Source organism: Pristis pectinata, chromosome 4 (assembly GCF_009764475.1).
Source record: "Pristis pectinata isolate sPriPec2 chromosome 4, sPriPec2.1.pri, whole genome shotgun sequence".
Classification (NCBI taxonomy): domain Eukaryota; kingdom Metazoa; phylum Chordata; class Chondrichthyes; order Rhinopristiformes; family Pristidae; genus Pristis; species Pristis pectinata.
In genome coordinates this window covers 30,062,255-30,085,342 of record NC_067408.1, presented here as the reverse complement: position 1 = coordinate 30,085,342, position 23,088 = coordinate 30,062,255, and the positions used below count along the sequence as shown (strand labels likewise).

General features: G+C 41.2%; 1 protein-coding gene across 4 annotated transcripts in view; it reads right to left on the bottom strand.

Annotated features, from left to right (window-relative positions):
* Nucleotides 1–10,323: 10,323 nt before the first annotated feature.
* LOC127569133 (CCR4-NOT transcription complex subunit 6-like) overlaps nt 10,324–23,088 on the bottom strand; it is a 58,410-nt gene continuing 45,645 nt past the window's right edge. For all 4 annotated transcript variants that reach the window (XM_052013505.1, XM_052013507.1, XM_052013508.1 and 1 more), the window contains exons 11-12: nt 17,170–17,372; nt 10,324–14,044 (exon numbers count right to left, since the gene is read on the bottom strand). In XM_052013505.1, the coding sequence (XP_051869465.1) occupies nt 13,832–14,044; nt 17,170–17,372 (416 nt within the window). In that variant the 3' untranslated portion in view covers nt 10,324–13,831. The remainder of the gene's footprint in view (nt 14,045–17,169; nt 17,373–23,088) is intronic.

The following is a 23,088-nucleotide window of genomic DNA, read 5'->3' as shown; positions in this document are numbered from 1 at the left end:
CTACCAAAGTGGATGACCTCCCATTTATCCTTGTTCAATTCCATCTGCCATGTCCTCGCTCATTCATTTAACCTGTCTATATTTCCCGACATATATCTCTGCATCCTCTTCAGGGCCTGCCCTGCCACCTAAATTTGTATCATCAGAAATGTGGAAATATTTGACTTGATCCCCTCACCCAAGTCAAAAAATAGGAAAGAGACCTTGCAATCAAAAAGTGAGTCCTTTTCACATATTCATAACACAACGAAGAGAAAGATTTCAATTTATCGCACAAGCAGAATCAGAAATTGGCACAACAGAGAGGAGTGAAGTCTAAGTTTGGTGGAGATACAAAATTAGTCATTTGCTGTACAACCCACCTGATTGTATATTGCCGATTGACTTTAATGGCAAAGAAAATCAAATGATGTAGATAATATGTTTCAGATTAATCACTACTTATTTTGATATCCTACCATTCTGAAATTTTAGTGTAAGTATTTTTTTATTCTGATTGCACACAAGTATGAGGGCTGAGAGAAACAAGTCCAAATATGTGGAGGTGGACAATTTATAGCAAAACAAAGTCCAGACGAAGGGTCTCAACCCGGAACATCACCTGTCCATTTTCCTCCACAGAGGCTGCCTGACTTGCTGAGTTCCTCGAGCAGTTTTTTTTTAGCTATAGCAAAACAAAGGTAGTCAACCAGGCATCTCAAAAGAATATTGCATGATGAGCATCGGTCCCAACAGAAACACTTTACTCAGAGTCTACCACCCAATGGCAAGAATAGTTCATTCTATGGACTGCACCAAAGGTGGTGTTTGAGGGAATTACTGGCATTAACTTTTGGCTGGCTATAGGTTCCTTCCAGGCAGCCACAGTGCGAATCAGAGGAGACTATTGATTTATTATGCTCAAGATCCAGCCTCTGAATCTTTAAATGTTAGGATAAGAATATAAACACTGTGTGATCCTTTGTGGAAAGTTAAGAATATCAATGCAATTTTCCTGAATATTTTGCTACAAAACAAAGCACTTTGAAGAAGAAGAAGGATTGGAGAACTGGTTCCACAGGTTAAGAACTATTCAATGCAATGGATTGTTGACAGAATGTAAGAACAAGTAGACTGTTCAGATCCTTAAACATATTCCACTGTTTAATCCAAATCCACCTTCATTCTATACCACTTGATAGCTTAGATATCAAAAATTTATCTTAGTCTGGAAACATTTCAAACCTGACATTCAAAGAATTTTAGGAAGAGAATACCATTTGTCTTCTACCTTTTCTGTGAAAAAAATGCAATTTACTTCATTCCTGATGGGCCTGTTTCTAAGTTCATTCCCCTTCCTTGCTCCAAATATATTCTCACCAGAGGAAATGGCTCAGCAATGCTCTCAAATCCTTTTATTATTTTAAAGATATTGATTTGATCATCTGTTAGCTCATTAAATTGAAGGAAGTGCAAAAGTGTTTTCATAAATTAATCCTGTATTCAATCCAATCCTAATGAGTCTTCAGTATAATCTTTCTGGGGACAATATACTGTATCTTTCCAGAGGTTTCAGTAAGTAAACCTCAACATAATCTTCTAGGTATGAACAGGTTCTTTTTAACTGAAGCAGCTCAAATCTCTTAGAAGCTATCCTTCCATTGGCCTTTTAATATACATTTATTCCTGAACACCAGTTTAAATGATTTATGTACGTGGATACTCAAATTCCTTTGCTCCTTCAAAGTTTTCAGTCTTCTTCCATGAAGAAAAATGTTGGATTTTTCTTTCTCAGATCCAAAGTGGACAACCTCTCCACAATGAACTCATCTGTCATAATTTTTCCCCATATATATGTACATATCTCTCCAAAAAAAACTACCACACTCATCAATATATGCCAATTCCCTTTGTGTGAAAACAGATTCACTGTGGTCATGAAGAACCATATGGGCTGTTGGTCCTTTTTTTCCCTCTCAGTACCCTCTACCAGTACTAACTCTTTCCTATCAGAGCTCTGTAAATCACCCAATCTTATCCTCTGAAAATCACGAGTAAAATATCACATAACGTATGCATCTGTGCTCCTGTGTTTAAACTCTGTAGTTTACATACTAGATAATACTCTGAGAGTTAGCTTTCAAATTCAGTTAAACAGCATTTGGTTTATCCTTACATGAAAAAAATATGTTCATAGTGAGTATTCATCATTCATTTAGGAATGTCATTGTCATTATATGCTCTAATGAATCCTACATAAACGAAGTACAAATTAATGTAATTTCTTGCCTGATCCTTGGACTATCTGAACACAGCTTTATTGCTTTCTTCCAAGTATTAAAAATTCCAACAATCAAAAAACTGCAGATGCTGGTAATCTGAAAAACAGAAAATGCTTGAAACACTCAGCTTTGCATTTCTTTCAATTTAGTAAAGTGTGGTGATGAAATTAATATCTTTCAAATGATAAAATAATTTGATAGTGTTACTAAGTCTGACTTGCTGAGGGTTTCCAGATTTTGTGTTTCTTTATTTTGTACTAAAGATCCCACTCTTTCAGATTTTTACTTTTAAGCAACTCAGCAAGATTTCTAGATGAAAGATGACGTTTTCATGTCTCAGGTTTCCTTAAAAAATCTCATCTATCTTTTTGGTCTTATCAATTTATTTTTCACAGTCAGTTGACCAAACTTTGAAATTCTGTCAGTGAAGTCACTTGTTAGATTTTGAGATGCAATGGAAGATTTTAGTGTGGTCTTTTGTGCCTATTTTTGGACCTGCTAATTTGGCATGCAATCTCAAGAATTGCCAAACACTTCAATTTTCTTAGTAGCTGGAAAGTGTCATAGAGAGATACCAGGCATGGAAACAGGCCCTTTGGCCTACTGAGTCCATGCCAACCATTAAGCCTGATTTAGACTAAGCCTTCACTAATCCCATTTTATTCTCCCCACATTTCCATCAACTCTACCACTCACCTACACACTAAAAGCAATTTACAATGGCCAATTAACCACACATCTTTAGGATGTGGGAGGAAATCAGAGCATCCAGAGAAAATTCACATGGTCACAGGAAGAATGTGTAAACTCCACACACACACACACACAAAACACTTGAGGTTAGGAGCTGTGAGGCAGTGGTTTTACTAGATGTACCACTGAACCACTCATTGAGGAAAATGGGAGAAGAGTTGACATTGCAGACAGAGAATAATATGGCTTTAAACATTCATTCAATCTGTAGGAAAATTATGGATGTTAATAATTGAAACTCAGTGGAACTTTGGGTAAATAGAGGCGATGGAGTAGGAGAAATTTACAGAGGACAATCGAAGAGGCCTATAATTTGGTTCAGAATTTTTTATATAGATTTGTATGTGTAAATTTTATATTATTTGATTTCACAAACAATGGAGCAAATTTTCCACTGGGATCTGTGATGGATCTGATGACAGACTTTTCCATAATTGGCCAATTCCTCACAGACTTTTGCTCAACAAAAGTACAGCTGCAGAACTTCTGGACTGCCCAGTTAAACTCATCCTGGAATCCATGGTATATGGTGAACATCTGCAGATTTCCTAGTTCTCTCCCGATTGAATACTTGTTAGATGTACAGCCCACTGATACAAATGGATGAAATCATCTACTGGGAATAAAGGAAATAATGTTTATTATTTGACTTACTTAAGTTAAATCTTTCAATTGCTTTGAAATCTATTTTAAATGCAGATGTGCTTTTACTCCCTCATGTTTCTTTTAATTTCAAATTTTTATCATCTTTTGTAACATTGTGAGTGATTGCGAATATTTGTGGCGATCAAAACATTCAATTTAAATAGTAGGTTTGACAGATGCAAGCTGGGTCAGGGCCTTATCACTGTCAACTAATGATCTACTTAGTACGTCAGGAAGGCAGACCTTTATTGCAAAGATGTAGAAATACAATAGTAAGCCTTAGTGAGATTGTATAGGGCTTTGGCAATACCTTATGTGCAGCTTCTGCTCCTAATGAAGAATATATTTGCCTTAAAGTCACTTGGATTCATAAGACTAATTTCTGCAATGAGGAAATAGTCTCCTGAAGAGAGGTTGAGTAAGATTAGCTGGTACTTACTGGAATTTAGAAGAATAAGAGGTAATCTTATTGAAACACACAAAATTCTAAGAGGGATTGACAAGGTGGATACCAAGAGGTTGTTTCTTTGAGCTAGAAAGAGGATTAATGGAGGGCCGTTTAGAATTGAGATAAATGGAAATTTATTTATAAGTCTTTGGACTTCTTCAGAGGATTGTGGATGTTCAATCACTGTGTTTATTCATGACTGAGGTTGATTGATTTTTGGACTCTAAGGAAATATGAAGATATCCAATTGGGTGGGAAGTGGGCTTGAGGCACAGATTCAGTCATGACTGTAATGTATATTCAGGGAGTCTTGAGGGGCTATACAGCCTGTTCTCTTTGCTCTTTATGTTCTTATTATATGCTTTTAACCCTTTACAAGTAAGTAAAGACAGATTGTTTAATGTTCTTAGCTTTTTATTTTATATATAAGTCACAATTTATATAACTAAAAAGCACTTTTATTACTCTTTATGAAGTCAATAAACAGAACATTTAACTTTCTTCACTTTGGTGTTTAACTGCAAGTTTCTGTTGCAGCAGATCTCCATTGCCCCCTGGCTGTCATCTATAAATTTTACAATTCAAACATGTTCAATATTTTTTTGTTCAACTTACATTATGGTTAACTAAAAAAGAAATTAATGTTAACCAAGATGTATACAATTATTAAATGTTATATGCAGTTAATCTTAAAATATATGTTATGTGCTACTAATTTAGGGTTACGCACTTTTTGGTTAAAATCTTGCACTTCATTACAGTGTTTTGGTGTTGGAAGTAATTAATTATAAACCTGGAGTTCAAGTTTTTATACAAAATTGCTTGTCAAAGATAATGAGCATATATTACACAGCATAGATACATAATACAATGTTTTCAATACATTATCCAGTCAATGGTATCATTGCAATAATTTTTTTTCCAAAAACAGTTTTTGAATATCAAATTCCATAATCTAATGATGAACTTTAAAGTTATGCTTGGATATTTTATAAATCAAATGAGTAATATACCATATATAATATTATTAATGTGTTTCTGAAGAATTAATAAAAGAGGCAAATTGTTAGATTAAAAAAATTCTAAAAATTGTAAAGTCAATAAGATCTGTGTGTTTTGCAGTCTTCATCTATGTAATTGCGATTGCCATAAACGGAGCATAAATGGTCCAAGTAGTGAAATTATTCAGACAACAAGTATATTAATTGAATGAGGCTGTGCTGGACATGCCCCCAAATAAGTCAAATAAAAACAGTAATATAAATGGCTTCCATTTCAGGTCCCACCAACCATCTTACGCCAGTTTCTCATGCAGCTTCAGGAGATGCAACACCTGTTCTTTCACATCTTCCCTTCCCGTTATCTAGGGACCCAAGCAGTCTTTTCGAGTGACGCAGCAATTCTTTTACACTTCTTGCAATCTAGTGTACTCCTTTTGCTGTTCACAGTCTGGTCTCCTCCACACTGGAGAACCCAAACATAGATTTGATGATTGTTTTGCAGAGCATCTGCTTTCAGTCCACAGGAATGGACCAGAGCTTCCAGTTGCCTGCCACTTTAATTCTCTATTCTACTCCTTTTCTGATCTATTTGTCTGTGGCCTCCTGCACTATTACCTTGAGGGCCACCACAAGCTTGAGGAATAAAACCTTATCTTTAGTCTGGGCACATCAGACCCCTCAATATCATTATAAAATTGCTTAAATCCTGGTATGCAACTTTAACTCAAACCCCTCAGATTCAAAGTTAAACTATTCCTGACATCAGTCCACATACCTAACAGAATAATTTGCACATAACTTTCCAAAAATGCGACCCAAATCATGCTTGTAGAAGTAGGAGCAACTCTGAGGAAATTTCTGGCTATTGGGAAGTTATATCAGCATGAATAAATCACAGAAAGCTTCATAGGTTTGGTTTGTCCTCCTCTACCAACAGTCAGATGCAGCTAGGAGTCCAATATGACCAAGGACATTTTGATTAGTAAGGGCAGTAAATTATACATGTGATCTTAATGCTCATCTTTGCATGGTCCATGCACATGTGGGCTTGTTGGTAAAATGAGAAGTTGAACATCAGACTGGACTGTGGTTTTTTGTGGTTGCTACTTATTAGTTCCAACTATTAAGTTGGAACAGCTTCTAAACAAATGAAAGATAAAGATAACAAGAATTCACACTGAATGATGGAAAATGCTCAAGTTGTGTGAATGCATACAAAGTTCTTTTGATTAAAATCAGTGCATGTGGCTAAAATAGAAGCCCACAACCAAGGCTAGTCAATAATTTCATTTGGTCAACGCCACAACAGTGAATTTGACATCATATTGAATTTCTAAACAAGTTTATGGTAAAAGTTCAGAAATATAATGTTATTTCCAGATAAGCAGGAGCTGTGAAAGATTTACCTTCAAAGGATGTATCTACATCTATATTCCAAGGGAAATTCTGCTGGTTAATTAATTTCAAATAAAGTTGAGGGTGTACATTTTGACAAGCAGCATAAGGTATTCAAATACTAAGAAATCAAGTCTAAGTAGGGAAGAATAGCAAAGGGATCAAAGAGTTCAGATACCTGATGGTAGTAACAAGAAGAGGGCATACCTGGGACGGTGAAGGCCCTTAGTAATAGATGCTGCCTTCCTGAGGCACGTCAATGGTGGGGAGGGTTGTGCCTGTATCAAAAATCGTTAATACAGATTAATATGTACCTAGAAGCACACCATGTGTCATTTTTGCAGGGATAAAATTTAAAAGCAGAAATGGTAGAGTCAAAGAACAGTACAGCACAGAAACCACAATGTCCACATCGACCTTTTTGCCCATCTACACTGATTCCATTTGTCCACATTGCATCCGTATCCTTCTATGCTTTGCCTATTTAAGTGCCTGTCTAAATATCTCTTAAACATAGCAATTGCATCTTATGGGCAGGCATGGTAGTATAGCGGTTAGCGTAACGCTATTACAGCGCCAGCGACCCGGGTTCAATTCCGGCCACTGTCTGCAAGGAGTTTGTACGTTCTTCCCGTGACTGCATGGGTTTCCTCCGGGTGCTCTGGTTTCCTCCCACATTCCAAAGACATACGGGTTAGGAAGTTGTGGGCATGTCACGTTGGCACCGAAAGTATGGCAACAGTTGCGGGTTGCCCGCAGAACACTCTATGCAAAAGATGTATTTCATTGCGTGTTTTGATGTACATGTGACTAATAAAGATATCTTATCCTCTGGCAACATAAATCACTCTCTCTAAAAAATCTGTAAAGCAGTATCATATTCCATTTTGCTCTATATTCATCTGCCTTACTTTGTTACAATAAAATGGATGCAATTTAGCCTTTCATTCCTCCACACACCCGTGTCTTCTCTGCTTACTATACTGACCAGGTTTTCCTTCTATATTTGACTATATCTCCCTCCAACTGTACATCTACACTGTGTTCTATTCCCCTGCCAAGTTAACGTAAATTCTCCCCTACAGCATTAGCAAACTTCCCGCAAGGACGTTGGACCCATTCACTCTTCTCTTTGCACCAACTCTTCTCATAACACACTTCCATGCAACTGCAGGAGATGCAACACCATTCCTATTACTGCTTCCCTTCCCGCCATCTAATGGCACAAACACCCATACAGGTGAAACAACAGATCACTGGTACTTCTTTCAATTTAGCACACAACATTCAATGCTCATGATGTAGTCTTCCCTAAATTGGAGAACCCAAACACAGTGTCTGTGACAACTTGCATTTAGTCCACAAGGTAACCTTTAGCTTCCTGTTGCCTGCTAGTTTAGTTATTCATCTTGCACACTCCCTAACCGCTCCATCGTTGACTCTTATGAAAAACTTCATTGGAGCAGTATAAATTTGAGGAGCTGCACCATCTCATCTTCAATAATTAGCATGCTATAGCTCTCAGGGCTCAACACTAAATCTATTTCAGATCATTTACCCACTCCACCTTGTGCACAACTGACCAATCTGATGGAAGGTCAACCATCTGAAATTGTAACTCCCATTTTTCTCTCATAACCATTACTGCCTGACCTGCTCAGCTTTCCCAGCATTCTCTTTTATTTCATCTTTCCAGAAACTTCAGCATTCTGCATCTCCAGCATTGCATTTGTTTGTCTTCCTGTTCTCTTTCATCACGCTCTATTTACACCTCCTCCAGATAGATTGGCTGCCATTAATAAGCCTTCTTTACCCTCCTGCAGCCAACATTCATTTTGCTTGGACTCAACTTGATCACAGGCATTCCCTTTGTCTCCTCCCTCTGCCACCCCCCAAACTCTATATAAAAAAAATTATTTTCCAACTTTACATTGCCCTGATGAAAGATCATTGACCTGAAATATTAACCTTTTCATACTCCACAGATGTTGCCTGACCCACTAAATATTTGCAGCATTTTGTTTTTATATCAGATTTCCAATTTCTGCATTTTGTTTTTTAATTATTGCAATGTGTTGCAAGAAAAATCTTGTGGAAAAGGACAGCTTCTAGCATGCCAAATGAGTGTTAATTATTTTTGTGTTATTAAAATTTCAAAGAAAATCCACTTGAAACAATTTAGAGCCACTTTACAATAAGATGGACTTTGACAGCATTTTAGGATTTCCGCATGAACATAAGGGTCTGAACTTGCTGGCCGAGTTCTGCTGATGGCTTTCCAGTTGCAGTCCCACTTTGTTCTGTCATCCTGTGCTGACAAACCCCAGTGATGCCTCTGAGTACTGAACAATGCTGGAGCTGCATTTCACACCCCCCCCCCCCCCCAATTATTTTCCGTTTGCAGACGGCTGGAGTTGTGCTACTGTAATGGCAGAAGATTAAAATTTCAATGAAAATCCATGGAATAACATAAATCCATTAATGCTACTTTTCTAATCTTTCCAATCTACTATAAAATAGACTAGGATTTGCAAATACATAATTGCTGAGAATAATTAGGGAAAAATAAGTGATTGAATTCAAATTCCCACCTTCAGAGTATACCAAAGTTGAGCACTTACTCTAATATAATCCATTTACTTGCCTAGTATTCTATTAGAAAGTCCTCTGTAAATATATGTTAAAATCATCCATGTAAAAATTAGCCTGTTTGACAGTGTCAGCAGTCCTCTCGAAACCTACAACCTTCTTTATAAAAATTCAACTGTTCTTTCTAATCATAGCCTTTCTCCATATCAGCTTTTCTGTCAAGGTTGTCAAATTTGTTCTCCCAGGTCTCTCTCAAACTTGATCTGAACCCTTCATTAAACTTACACTCGTTATTTGTTGCACTTTAAAAGTTGATTATGCTGTTATCCTTGTTATCCAGATCCGAAGTACAGCTCTTGCATTTTTTAAATCTAGCTCTTTGCCTGAAGGGGACACCAATAGTAAGGTGATGACACTAGTTTCCTTTAAAATGTTTTTTTCAAACTGTATGTCATTAAATCCTCAAGGCATTGAGCATTCAAAATCTTGTTTCCCACCACAGATCCTGTTCTTTCACCAAGACAGAACTATTGGTAATGTTGTTGTATTTGATCCAGCACCAAGATTTAACTCCAATCTATTCCTTCACCCTATTACCACATACATTCATTTGCCTCTGATTTTGCTGCAACCCCTTGGTTTTTGAAGCAGTTGTATGTGCCTTTGTCATTTGCAGATTCAATTATTCTAGCAGACACAAGAGACTACAGATGCTGGAATCTAGACCAACAAACAATCTGCCAGAGGAACTCAGCAGGTCAAGCAGCATCTGTGGGAGGAAAGGAATTGTCAACATTTTGGGTCAAAACTCTACATCAGGATTCCCTGCATTAATTATTCTAGTGCTCTTACTGATTCATTTTTCACCTCTTCAGAAACTAACCAGGTCAAAACTCTGCTGCCATATACCAGGGCAAAATTAAAATCATGGGAACTAATAAAACAGATAGTTTTAAGAACAATCAGTTAATCTTTCTTACCACATCATCTCAGTAAATGGTGGCTGTCCTAATCTTTCCTGAATGTTGTTTTCTTTCTAATTAGCCCTCTACATCCTACAAATGGAGATGTTTGTTTGTCATAATTGGGACTGCTTTTGAAAATCTTTGTTGATATACTTGTGCCTCAACTTTTCTCTACCTTTAGAAGCTTCAAAATTCTGGATGTGATGCATTTAGAAAAGGACTGTTGCTACCATACTTCTATAGTGAATAAACACAGCAAACAAAGATCGAAATAGATATACAATTTATTGTCCAAGCTGTGAGTAGGAAAAATACACCTGTGCACGGGAACAAGCAGACCCTGTTTATGGGAAATACATCGTGCTATTAACTGCTATTCAAGCCAAAAAGTTCACATAACATTTAAAAAGCCCTCGTTTACCATCCCAAATTTAACTTTAGAGCTGCCTAGGTAGCTGTAATTATTTTATTAATTACTTAGTGCAGATGTAATTGCTGGTTTGATCAGTGCACCCATGAAGAATGGTAAACAAGAGTTGCTGCAGTGCATTTATATAATGAAATCTGTAGAAATAGGTTTAGCACAGAACTGAAAATGTCCTTCTATCCTGAGTAATAATCACTAGTGAAATGTGGAGAAGGTTCAGATTCATGTAGCCTACAAGTTACCATCAAGAACTCATTGGAATACACTAAATTTGGACAGGAGAGTGAATGTGACTGTACACAAAGTAAACTGGTTTGTTAATTTCCTGAATAGATGTAAAAGGGGCATCTTAATCTTACATAAAATGTACACTTTTTTGCATTATGTAAAAATCAAACATTTCTACATTTGTAGGATTATGCAAAAAATTACTGCATATAAAAATTCCTACAAATATCCTACCAAAGAGATAAAATGTAATTTCAGTACAGCATTTAAATAATACACCACATTTTAATCACAGAAATGAAGTATACAATAGCATTTGGATTTGGTCTGTGAAGTAACAGCCCCTTAAAACTGTGTACGATATATACCCATCCCAAGTGACCGTAAAGCTGAAACAATGAGATCAATACTGATAGGTCACTTTTTGCCTAATTTACTTTAGATTGGGGTTTCATGATGTACATTAATAAAATGGTAAAGCAAGGAAAACATGAGCAAACACCTTTTATTCACACTTTACAAAAAGCTACTCATTAAATCTACTACAAACAATACTACCAATAATTAGTTTACTGATTATAAATTGGACATGTTTGCTAATAGTACAAACAAAAATGACTGCAGGTCCCAGACAAGGGTTCATCATAAATCTATTATGGGTATTTATTACATTTTCAACTTAGCAAGTTGATCTCAAATTGCTCATTGCATCTTGGTTTTGTCTGCACCAATTATTTAAGTGCTTTGTCTTTAATTAATGTTTTAAAAGAGTTAAAATTTGTCACAATCAACTTAGCTGCATTCCACATTAACTGTAAACCGGAATGAAGACTGGTCCAATTTTTTTTGAATGCCATGTTGTGTTCTTTTGTCTCCCTGCCTGCAGTCGAAACTAAAGAGCTAGATCAAACTATACCTCTGGCTCATTCAATGCATAATATAGTACAAGCTAATTCCAAAGGCTCCCCTTTCTTCCCCCTAGCACCTTAAACAAAAGCATAGCAAAAGCTAACCTACTAAAGCTTGCACACTTGGCTTTAAGAATATGCTACCAATGGCACAATGAACAGAGAGAAGAGATATAGCACTGGTCCAGCTGAAAAACACAAAACCATGACCATTTAAAAATTAATGGATTTGAAACTTTGTCTGGAAGACCTGCACGGAAAACATAGCTCAGTTCTAGTTTACACTGCTTCAGAACATTAAAATTCCTACCAAGGAATGCTACTTCTTTACAAGATCAAAGCACACAACATTGATGGTGTATGGTCTCACATGATGCAGCTTTCCTTGGTGAAAAGTAGCACTGTGCAAAGAGACAGAAGCAGTGCTAGGATACAAAGGGTTAAAGTTACACTCTGTACCCAACTGTACCCAACCTGATCAACATATGTGGTGTTCATTGCTCCACAAGAAAAAAAATGCCACAGAGCTTATACAAAAGTGTCTTCATAAAATCTCACAAATCTTTAACAGTTTTTATTTTTTTTAAAAAATCTCAAAGAAGATGCTCAGGATTTCTCCGCGTGCACAGGCAGTGCTGGTTCCAAAAATCCCCTCAAAAATAAAAAAGTTGATGAGGCACATCATGTAAAAAAAATAAATCAATCAGAGGAAGTTGGGTAATTCAAAGATCGTAAGGTTCAAATGCTGATACCAAATCCTGAGGAGTGAAATACTTGAATTTAAATCAACTGTGTCCTCAACTGTAAAAGTAGTACATGAGTTACAAACCCAGAACAGTGCAAATAATAGCAGAGGAAACCTGTTGCAACTTCTTTTTTTTTACAAATGTTTTTTTTTAAAGCATGAAACAGATAAAAATTTAGCCTTAGTTTACAATACAATCATTTTTCCAAATCTGTTTTAAATCTTTTTAGTACAAAACACCTTAAATCAGGTCTTCTATGGTTCATATACAATCATTAAAGGCTAAATTCAAATTCAAATTTATACAAACACTTCTCAAAAGTGTGGGAGTGAAGTATGGAAAGAAAGGTCCTTAATGGCTATTACTGGCCTGAAAAGGTAGTGCTATACAGAATTTTTGTGCAACAATATACAGTTGGTTCCACTTTAGCAAATTATTTTGTCAAGTAGGCAATTTTAAAAAAACTCACAATTCATTTGCACTTGTATATTTTGCTTTGAATGAACAATGCAATAATACCGGGGTAAGACTACACAGAACTGCCAAGTTGTGGTGATGTTTTTCCAAGGATGTTTCATAGAAACCTAATATCCCTGTTTAACTTTGGCTTGAAGTACTTTCATTTCTATTGAAAAGGAAGAAGAATTGGAGGGCTACTGGACACTGAGGCAGAATTTTTTTAACAGAAAGGAGTGGGATGGGAAAGAATCAATATGTTTAAACCCATCTTAATGCACTGCCTATTGCATGATGAGTTTAAAACTAAATACAAAATAAATTTAGGGAGCAAGTGAAAACAATTGATTAATCATTGATATACCAAAATAATTAATGAAAATTCCTTTACATGTTCTTGGTCTGATTATAATTCTCTCCCTCAGATTTCCATTCGTGCTGCATTTTAACACTCTGTAGCAACTTATAAAGACCTCCCATTGTGTCAGAAAAAGTCCACATTGCCACCTTTTTAATTTGAAATGTATAATTCTTAGTTATATTTCAAAGTGCACTGTTGGATTTTGAGATGTGAATTTCTGTTCTGTGAACATTCCTACACAATAGAACTGTGAAGTTCACCTCCTCCCCAAGCCATTCCACCCTCCCAACCACCACTCCAATTCTAAAAGGAATCAACTGTTTAAACTTATGTAAAGAGATTGGAAATTTTGCTTCATTTTCCACTGAAAATGCAGAAGCATAAAGCAGTACAGGCTTTGTAAAGAAACCCATTTTCAGCATGTCTACAGTATACAAAGTAGGAAATAGGGCTCAATTTCATTATCTGTAAATAGCACCAGACTACTATTGTTTATTATTTAGACAAGCTATCCAAGAAACAAATTTAAAACTGATTAAGAACATAATTTTGACAACAATCCTATTGGCCATACTTCACTCCTCAGTACTTTGATTTTACAATTTTACAAGATTGTTTAAGAGGCTTCCCTCCAGAGTACACACACAACTACCTTCTGCCTGGCAGATGGATACCATTTACTGGCGACACAAAAGGCAGTAAAAGCTCTAGTTGTGCAAAAAGTGAGAAATGGTCTGATGGGATGTGTGGATGTGGGCAGCCACTTATACTGTTTTCTATCAGCCAATTTGGATCCAAAGGTCCAAGAACACCCAGTATGTTAATGTGAGGCTTCGAGTAGAAGATGTAGTCAATAATACCCTACAGTCAAATGAAAAAGAAAGTTAACTTTAAACATTCAATCTTAAAATTGTCCTAAAATTCATACATTAGGTTAGCAGCTTCAAATTTTAAAAAGTACCGATATCACATAAAAGCAGCTGCATCCAAATTAATTTCAAAATGGAAACAGCACCAATTGTAACAGAATGCATCAGTTAATAAAATATCAAGACAAAAATGACAGCTTCTCAAATGTTCACCCTGCACCCAAAACTTGATTTAATCAACCCATGAAAACAATTAACACTCTTACTAGTATTTCGATGGCCTTAAGACCAGAGAACTAAAATAGGCTCCTGGTCATAGTTTCAACCCAACCAGAAATCTCATCATGGGAGGATGGCAATAATGTATGTATACACAGGCCGAAAATGCCTTTCCTGGATCCAGTCTATCCTTCCTGACTCTATCCCAAGTTAGAACCTCCTCGACCACAAATCTCAATAGGCAAGTACTGCATAGCAGAAGGCAGCATCCAAAGAACATAAGATAAAGACTGGGAAGCAGGTTAATGTGACATACACTGAAAAACTGGGATAATGGAAGAGAGTTGTTACAAGAAGCAGAAAGAGGAAAAACAGTCATGGGAGCCCATGGGATTGTATGTATACAGGCCATTAAATCTATCCCCTGAAATAGAGGTAGAGAACTTGAGGAAATGGAGGCAGGGAAAGCAAGATTTGGAAGTGGACCATAAGGTTACAGCAAGATGGATACTGGCAGCAAAAGTGATGAAACTTTCTAATACAACAAGGTAGCAGGAAGCAATACCATGTCAATGTATTAGAAAAAGTGAGAGGACCAGAGGAGGATGGAAATTTATCACATACCCCATAGAGTTAGATCATTAAGGCTCCCATTGCTGCAGCTTTGGTTGGGAATTAGTGAATGGAATACTTGTTCTGCTTGCAGAGATGTGTTGATGTTTTAGCCTGTAAATTATCCAAGTAATCCAAGGAAATTATGAGGGCAAAAAAAGCCATGAGATATCACTGGCAGACAAGATAAAGGAGAATCACAAAAGATTCTAGGTATATTAAGAGCAAAAGGGTAGCTAGAGAGAGTAGGTCCCCTTAAGGATTAGTGTGATGCGTCTGAAACCACAGGAAATGGGTGAGGTCTTAAATGAAGACTTCTCATCTGCAAGGACATGGGAGGTCGTGAGTTCAAAGGAGAGAACAGTAATATCCTGGAGCATATCAACATTATAAAAGGAGGTGGTGTTGGAGGTCTTGATATGCGTAAAGGTAGATAAATCCCTAGGGCCTGATCAGGTGCATGCTAGGATGTTAAGGGAATCAAGAGACTTCTGGGGCTTTGGAAGAGATATCTGCATCTTTGTTAACCATTAGTGAGATACTGGAAGACAGCTAATTTTGTGCCTTATTTAAGAAGGGCAGCAAAGATATGCCAGAGAACTAAGGGATGGCGAGCCTTACATCAGTGGTGGGAAAGTTATCGGAAGGGATTAGAGTTATTTGCATTTGGAATAGCAAGGATTGATTAGGAATAGTCAGCATTGCTTTGTGCATGGGAAATCATATCTCATGAATTTGATAGTCTTTTTGAAGAGATGACAAAAACAATTGATGAGGGCAGGACGGTAAGCATTGTCTACGTGGACTTCAGCAGAGTATTTGACAAGGTCCTGAATAGTAGGTTGGTTTGGAATGTTAGAACACATGGGATCCAGGGTGAGTTAGCAATCGGGATACAAAATTGGCTTGGGGTAGGAGGCAGAGGCTGGTAGAGGAGGTTTTCTTTTCCCAGATTGGAGGGTTGCGACCAGTAGTTTGCCACAGTGATCGGGGCTGGGTCCTCTTGCTTGCCATCTATGTTAATAATTTGGATAAAAATGTAGGTGGCATGATTAGTAAGTTTGCAGATGATACCAGAATTGGTAGTATAGTGGACAGTGAAGAAAGTTACTGAAGATTACAGCAGGAATAGATCATCTGGGAAAGTGGGCAAGGGAACAGCAGATGGAATTTAACTCAGACAAGTACGAAGTGATGCACTTCAGGAAGTTAAACCAGGGCAGGAAATACACAGTGAATGGCAGGGCCCTGGGGAGTGTTTAAACACAGACACCTTGGGATAAGAGTACATAGCTCCCTGAAAGTGAGAACAGTCATGGGTGAAGGCGGCATATAGTATGCTTGCTTTCATTGGCCAAGGCATTGAGTACCACAGTTGGGATGTCATGTTAGTTGTACAAAATGTTGGCTAGGCTACAGTTGGGACTACTGTGTCCAGTTCTGATCACTATGCTATAGGAAGAACATGATTAAGCTTGAGAAGAAGGTGCAGAAAAGATTCACAAGGATGTTGCCAGGATTGGAAGGCTTGAGTTATCAGGAGAGATTGGATAGGCTAGATCTTTTTTTTTCCCTCAATGGAGCAGAAGCAGCTGAAAGCTAATATGATAGAGGAAATATGTCCTCTTAGGTTTAAGGTGAGAGGAAGGAAGTTTGAAGAGGATCTAAGGGGTAAATCTGAGCTACCAGAGGTGGTGGTGGTGGCAGGAACAGTAACAACATTTAAGAGGCATCTGAGCAGGTACTTGATTGAGGAGGGCATAGAAGGATATGAATTAATGCAGGCAAGTGGAATTAGTATAGATAGGCATGATGGTCAGCATAGAAGTGGTGGGCCCGAAGGAACCATTTCTATGCTGCCCAACTCGGACTATAACGAAAACATCAGGCAGCAAAATAGGAAGGGTTATAGCCTCTTCTTGATCCTCCTCCCAATTGAACTGCAATATTTCTAATCTCTAAACTTTAATTGTGGAAAGGGAGAAGAATAAGATGGGGGTCATCAAAATCTAATACAAATGCTAGCATGTACATTATTAAACTGAAATCAGCAGTATGGCATACATTTACATGAAGGGACAGGGAAAAAAAATAAAAAACATTAAGATACCACTAGAAGTGTGGAAAAAAAAACAAATAACAATTTGCTTCACACTAATAAACTATAAAGATTGGACCCCAAATTGTCAAGATAATTCAATATAAAATTTATATTTAAATGGATATCTTAACAAATGAACAAATTCCCTGACTACACTGTTAAACATTTAACGTTGACATACGTACTTTGAAATCAAAGGTGTAGTTTGTATAAGGCATCAGACCATTCTCATAGGCACTCTTCAAGTTAAAGCCATGAGTGATCCTTGCAGTTGGAGTTCCATTTTTTCCAATATTACTGAATTTCATAAGACAGTCACTATATCTTAGCTCCTTGAAATCCTTGTGGTTTGTATCAACTCCTCCAGTGGCCAAGTATTCCACAACACCTGAAAGGGAAAAAAAAATCATTCTGAAACCACTACCATTTTGTGCTAAAAACAAAAAATGTCAATGACTAAATGTTTTTGCTTCCAGGATAAAGATACACAGTTACAAAACTGTAGATTACAACAGGACATTGATAGGATGCAGATTAGGCTGAGAAGTGGCAGATAGAGTTCAACCCGGAAAAGTGTGAAGTGATACACTTTGGAAGATCAAATGTGAAGGCAGAATACAAGGTTAATGGCAGTGCTCTTAGCAGTGTGGAGGAACAGATGGATCTTGGGATCTATGTCTATAGATCCCACAAGGTTGCCGTGCAGATCAATAGGATTGTTAAGGTGGCATATGGCAAGTTGATCTTCATTAGTTGGGGTATTGAGTTCAAGAGCGAGGTTATGTTGCAGCTCTATAGAACTCTGGTTAGACCACACTTGGAGTATTGTGTTCAGTTCTGGTCCCCTCATTATAGGAAGGATAGGGAAGCTTTAGAATAGGGCACAGAGGAAATTTACCAGGATGCTGCCTGGGTTGGAGAGCATGTCTTATGAGGACAGGTTGAGTGAGCTAGGGCTTTTCTCTTTGGAGTGAAGGAGGATGAGAGGTGACTTGATAGAGGTGTACGAGATGATAAGAGGCATTGATCGAGTGGATAGTCAGAGACTTTTTCCCCAGTGCAACAATGGCTAACACGAGGGGGCATAATTTTAAGGTGATTGGAAGAAGGTATAAGGGGGATGTCAGAGGTAAGTTTTTTTTACAAAATATACAGAGTGGTGGGTGCGTGGAATGCACTGCTGGCAGAGGTTGTGGGGGCAGATACAATTGGGACATTTAAGAGACTCTTAGATAGCTACATAAATGATAGGAAAATGGAGGGCTATGTGGGAGGGAAGGGTTAGATAGCGATTAGAGCAGGATAAAATGTCGGCACAACGTTGTGGGCTGAAGGGCCTGTACTGTGCTGTAACATTCTATGTTCTATAAAACGGGACAAGTGAGCCAGTGTGAGGGGGCAAACTGATTGGTGTGGCAAGAGTCTCCATTTCAGAGATGCAGACCTCCAAAATTATCTTCCTTGAACCTAACTGCAACACTCATACTTATTAAGCCTCCCTTTGTAGCCTTACTGAGATATATCTGCCCTAGCAGAATTGATTGTACTTGAGATAGCACAACATCACTTTCCTTGCTCAACACCTCACTTTATAAAATGTGAGTCACTAAGCCTTTGCTTAGACACTCGCAGGTTCAAAGGTTGCCACGCTGTACAGATCCTCCTCAGGTTATGAATGCCTGACTTGCTTACAGCCTGTACATATAAACAAGTATTTGGGTGACCGGCGGAATGGATTTGCCAGATGCTGCAGGCATCTTCTGCCATCCAGAAACTCTGTTCATAACTGCACTTCTGACTTGTGACTGTCTGTGTCATGAACAATTCACAGGATCAGAACCCTGCTGTAACCTGGAGAAAACCTATCATTGCTTTTCCTACTCCAGTGACACTTTGAATTGAAGTACACTAAGTGAATTAGTACCCAAAGTTTTCATCACAAGTCTTAGCTAATTTATTTTTATAAGCGAACCGGCTCCGAAATCGGAGCGCGCGTCGGCAGGAAGGCCGGCTGCAAAGTGGCGCCGGGCCTTCTTCTCCAACAGTGAGGGGAGAAAGCCCGCGCGCGGGAAGAGTTCGGTGACACACTGCGGGCATCACTTCCGCCCAGAGAGGACAGAACGTTAACGGGTTTAAAAAGCTAGCGCGGGAAGTTGAAATAAATCTGTCTCCAGTTCAACCCTCCGACTGTGTGCTTTTATTCTTCGCTCAGTGTGTAGCACTTCGCTTCATTGGTGGTCCAAACGGGTGGTCCAAACAGCTGTTCATGCTGTTTCACTTAAACTGCCAACTTTCTGGACACTGTGACCACGACTGTGGTTTGACCAAGCAGAGGCCCAGTTCCAGATCTGGCAGGTATCTTCCGACTCCACGCGCTACTATTACGTGGCGAGCTCCCTCAATCAGGAGACAGCAGCCCAGGTTGAGGACTTCATTCAATTGCCCCCAGAGGGCAAATATGCAGCATTCAAAGCGCTGCTTATAAAGACCTTCGGCCACTCATGGAGGGATCAGGGTGCCCGCCTACTGCACCTGGACGGTTTGGGAGACAGGCCACCATCAGCTCTAATGAACGAAATGCTAGCCCAAGCTGATGGACACAAGCCTTGCCTCGTGTTCGAGCAGGCGTTCCAAGAGCAACTCCACAAGGACATACACCTGTTACTCACCGACGCAGACTTCAGCGACCCCCGGAGGGGTGGCGGCCCGGACAGACGTGCTGTGGAAGGCCAAGGAGGAGAGAGAGGCGTCCATCGCACAGATCACCAAGCCAAGGCCCCAATGGCAGGCCAGACCAGGCCTGGCAACGGAGCGTGCACAACCTTGAGGCAGGAGTGAAGGGGCCAATGGGCAGTGGTGTTTCTACCACCAACGGTGGAGCATGGAAGCCCGCTGATGTCGCCCGCCCTGTGAGTTCCCGGGAAACGCCGAGGCCAGCCACTGCTGATGGCTACGGTGGTTGGCCACCAAGACAGCCTCTTGTTCGCCTGGGACAAGCAATCGGGACGCCGCTTTTTGGTCGACACCAGAGCGGAGATTAGCATCTTACCCCCGACAGGGCACGACACCCGCAACAGGGAGCCAGGTCCCACCCTCAAGGCCGCAAACAGCAACACGATTCGGACCTACGGCACCCGCACAGTGCAGCTGTTCTTCACGTGGGACTTCACACTGGCTGCCATGGCCCAGCCACTCCTGGGGGTGGACTTCTTGCGGGCCCACAGCCTACTGGTTGACTTACGCGGGAAAAGACTGGTGCACGCCAAGACGTTCCAGACATTCTCCTTAGGCGAAGCCAAGTTGCTGGCCCCTCACCTGGACTCCGTCACACTGTCGGACAACGAATTCAGAATCCTGGCAGATTTCCCATTGGTTCTAGCACCGCAGTTCACGGCAGCCATAGCCAGACACGGGGTACAGCACCACATCCGAAGGGACGACCCCTCCACGCCTGCGCTCGATGGCTCCCCCCGGACAAGCTCCGCCTGGCGAAGGACAAGTTCAAGTGGATGGAGGAATTGGGGATCGTACTGTGGTCCAACAGCCCATGGGCTTCCCCCCTTCACATGGTGCCCAAAGCAGTTGGGGGCTGGAGACCATGTGGCGACTACCATAGGCTGAAGGAGGCTACTACCCCAGACCGCTACCCCGTGCTGCACATACAGGACTTTGCTGCAAACCTGCACAGGGCAAGCATCTTTTCCAAGGTGGACCTCGTCTGGGGATACCATCAAATCCCGGTACACCCTGAAGACATCCCCACGACAGCATTCATCACCCCATTCGGCCTATTCGAGTTCCTCCGAATGCCATTTGGCCTGAAGAATGCCGCACAGACGTTCCAGTGGCTAATGGATGCGGTGGGACATTACCTGGACTTCGCGTTCATCTATTTCGACGACATCCTCATAGCCAGCCGTGATCGTCAGGAACACCTGTCCCACCTACGCCAGCTCTACTCCCACCCGAGTGATTTTGGCCTCACCATCAACCTGGCCAAATGCCAGTTCGGACTGGACGCCATTGACTTCCTGGGCCACAGGATTACCAAACATGGGGCAACACCCCTGCCCGCCAAGGTAGACGTGGGCTGCCACTTTGCCCAGCCCAACACCGTCAAAGGCTTGCAGGATTTTGTTGGTATGGTCAATTTCTATTGCCATTTCCTCCCCTCAGCAGCCAGAGTCATGCACCCTTTGTTCACCCTGACGTCAAGTAAAGGCAAGGACATTACCTGGGACGAAGAGGCCACGGCCGCTTTCGTTAAGGCCAAGGAAGCCTTGGCAGACGCCGCCATGCTGGTGCACCCCAGAACGGACGTTCCAACCGCCCTCACAGTGGATGCATCCAACACGGCAGTCAGTGGGGTGCTGGAACAACTCATCGAGGGGCGCTGGCAACCCCTGGCGTTCTTCAGCAAGCACCTGCGGCAGCCTGAACTCAAGTACAGTGTTTTCCACCGAGAGCTGTTGGCACTATACCTGGCGGCACTATACCTGGCAATCTGGCATTTCAGGTACTTTTTAAGAGGGCAGGCCATTCACCACATTCATGGACTACAAACTGTTGACCTTCGCATTCATGAAGGTGCCCGATCCCTGGTTAGCCTGTCAGCAGCGACGTCTGTCCTATATCTCTGAGTACACAACGGACATCCAGCATGTCTCAGGAAGGAAAATGTCGTGGCCGACGCACTCTCCCGACCAGCTATCCAGACCCTGTCCCAAGGTGTGGACTATGCAGCTCTAGTGGAGGCGCAGCAGGCGGCCAACGAGTTGCCCAGCTACAGGACTACAGTCTTGGGCTTGCAGCTGCAAGACTTCCTGGTAGGCCCAGGTGGGAGGACCCTCCTATGCGACATAGCTACCAGCCAACCCCGCCCCATCATCCCTGCAGCCTGGCGGCGGCGAGTTTTCAACTCCATCCATGGTTTGGCACACCCATCCATTAGGACAACCGCCCAGATGATCTCCAGCAGGTTCGTGTGGCACAGACGTCGCAAACAGGTCAGCGAGTGGGCCAAAACGTGCGTGCAGTGTCAAACAGCCAAGGTACAGCGGCACACCAAGACCCCGCCGCAGCAGTTTGAACCCACCCACCGGAGGTTCGACCACATTCATGTGGATATTGTGGGGCCCCTGCCTGTGTTGAGAGGAGCGCGGTACCTCCTCACTAGAGTGGACCGGTTCACGAGATGGCCAGAGGCGGCCCCGCTCACTGACACCACCACCGATTCCTGCGCCCAAGCACTGATCGCGACCTGGGTAGCACGTTTCGGGGTACTGGCCCACACTACCTCTGACAGAGGCACTCAGTTCACTTCCAGCCTGTGGTCGACTGTGGCCAGCCCGTTGGGAGCACGTTCACACCACACAACCGCCTACCACCCACAGTCGAATGGGCTGGTGGAACACTTCCACCGCCACTGAAAGTCGGCTCTCATGGCCTGCCTGAAAGGGCCTAACTGGGTGGACGAGCTCCCCTGGGTCCTGCTGGGAATCCGCACAGCACCAAAAGAGGACCTGCATGCCTCGTCGGCTGAGCTGATGTACAGCACACCCCTGGTCGTCCCAGGAGAGTTCATACCAGCCCCAAAGGGGCAAGAGGAAGAATCAGCAGCAGTCCTAGACAGACTACGCGAGGGACTCGGACCCCGTTCCGACTTCACGACACAGACGAACCCCGACCTGCATACCCAAAGACGTACAGGACTGTAAGTTTGTCTTTGTTCAAAGGGATGCACACCGCTACAGCGTCTGTACGGGGGGCCAAAGTGCTGAGGAACAACGGGTCCACATACATTCTGAATGTTGGGGGGAGAAAAAGAGGAAATCTTCACGGTGGACTGGCTCAAACTGGCCCACGTGGACTTGTTGCAGACTGTCGAGGCTCAGGCTCCACGGCGCAGGGGCAGACTACCCAAACAGCGACTGCCCCAGACTGTAGACTTTTAGGGGGGGGGGGGGGGGGGGGGGGGGGAGGTGTTATGTGGTGACCCACCTTCAAGGTAAACGAACCGGCTCCGAAATCGGAGCGTGCATCGGCAGGAAGACCGGCTGCAAAATGGCGCTGGGCCTTCTTATCCAACAGCGAGGGGAGAAAGC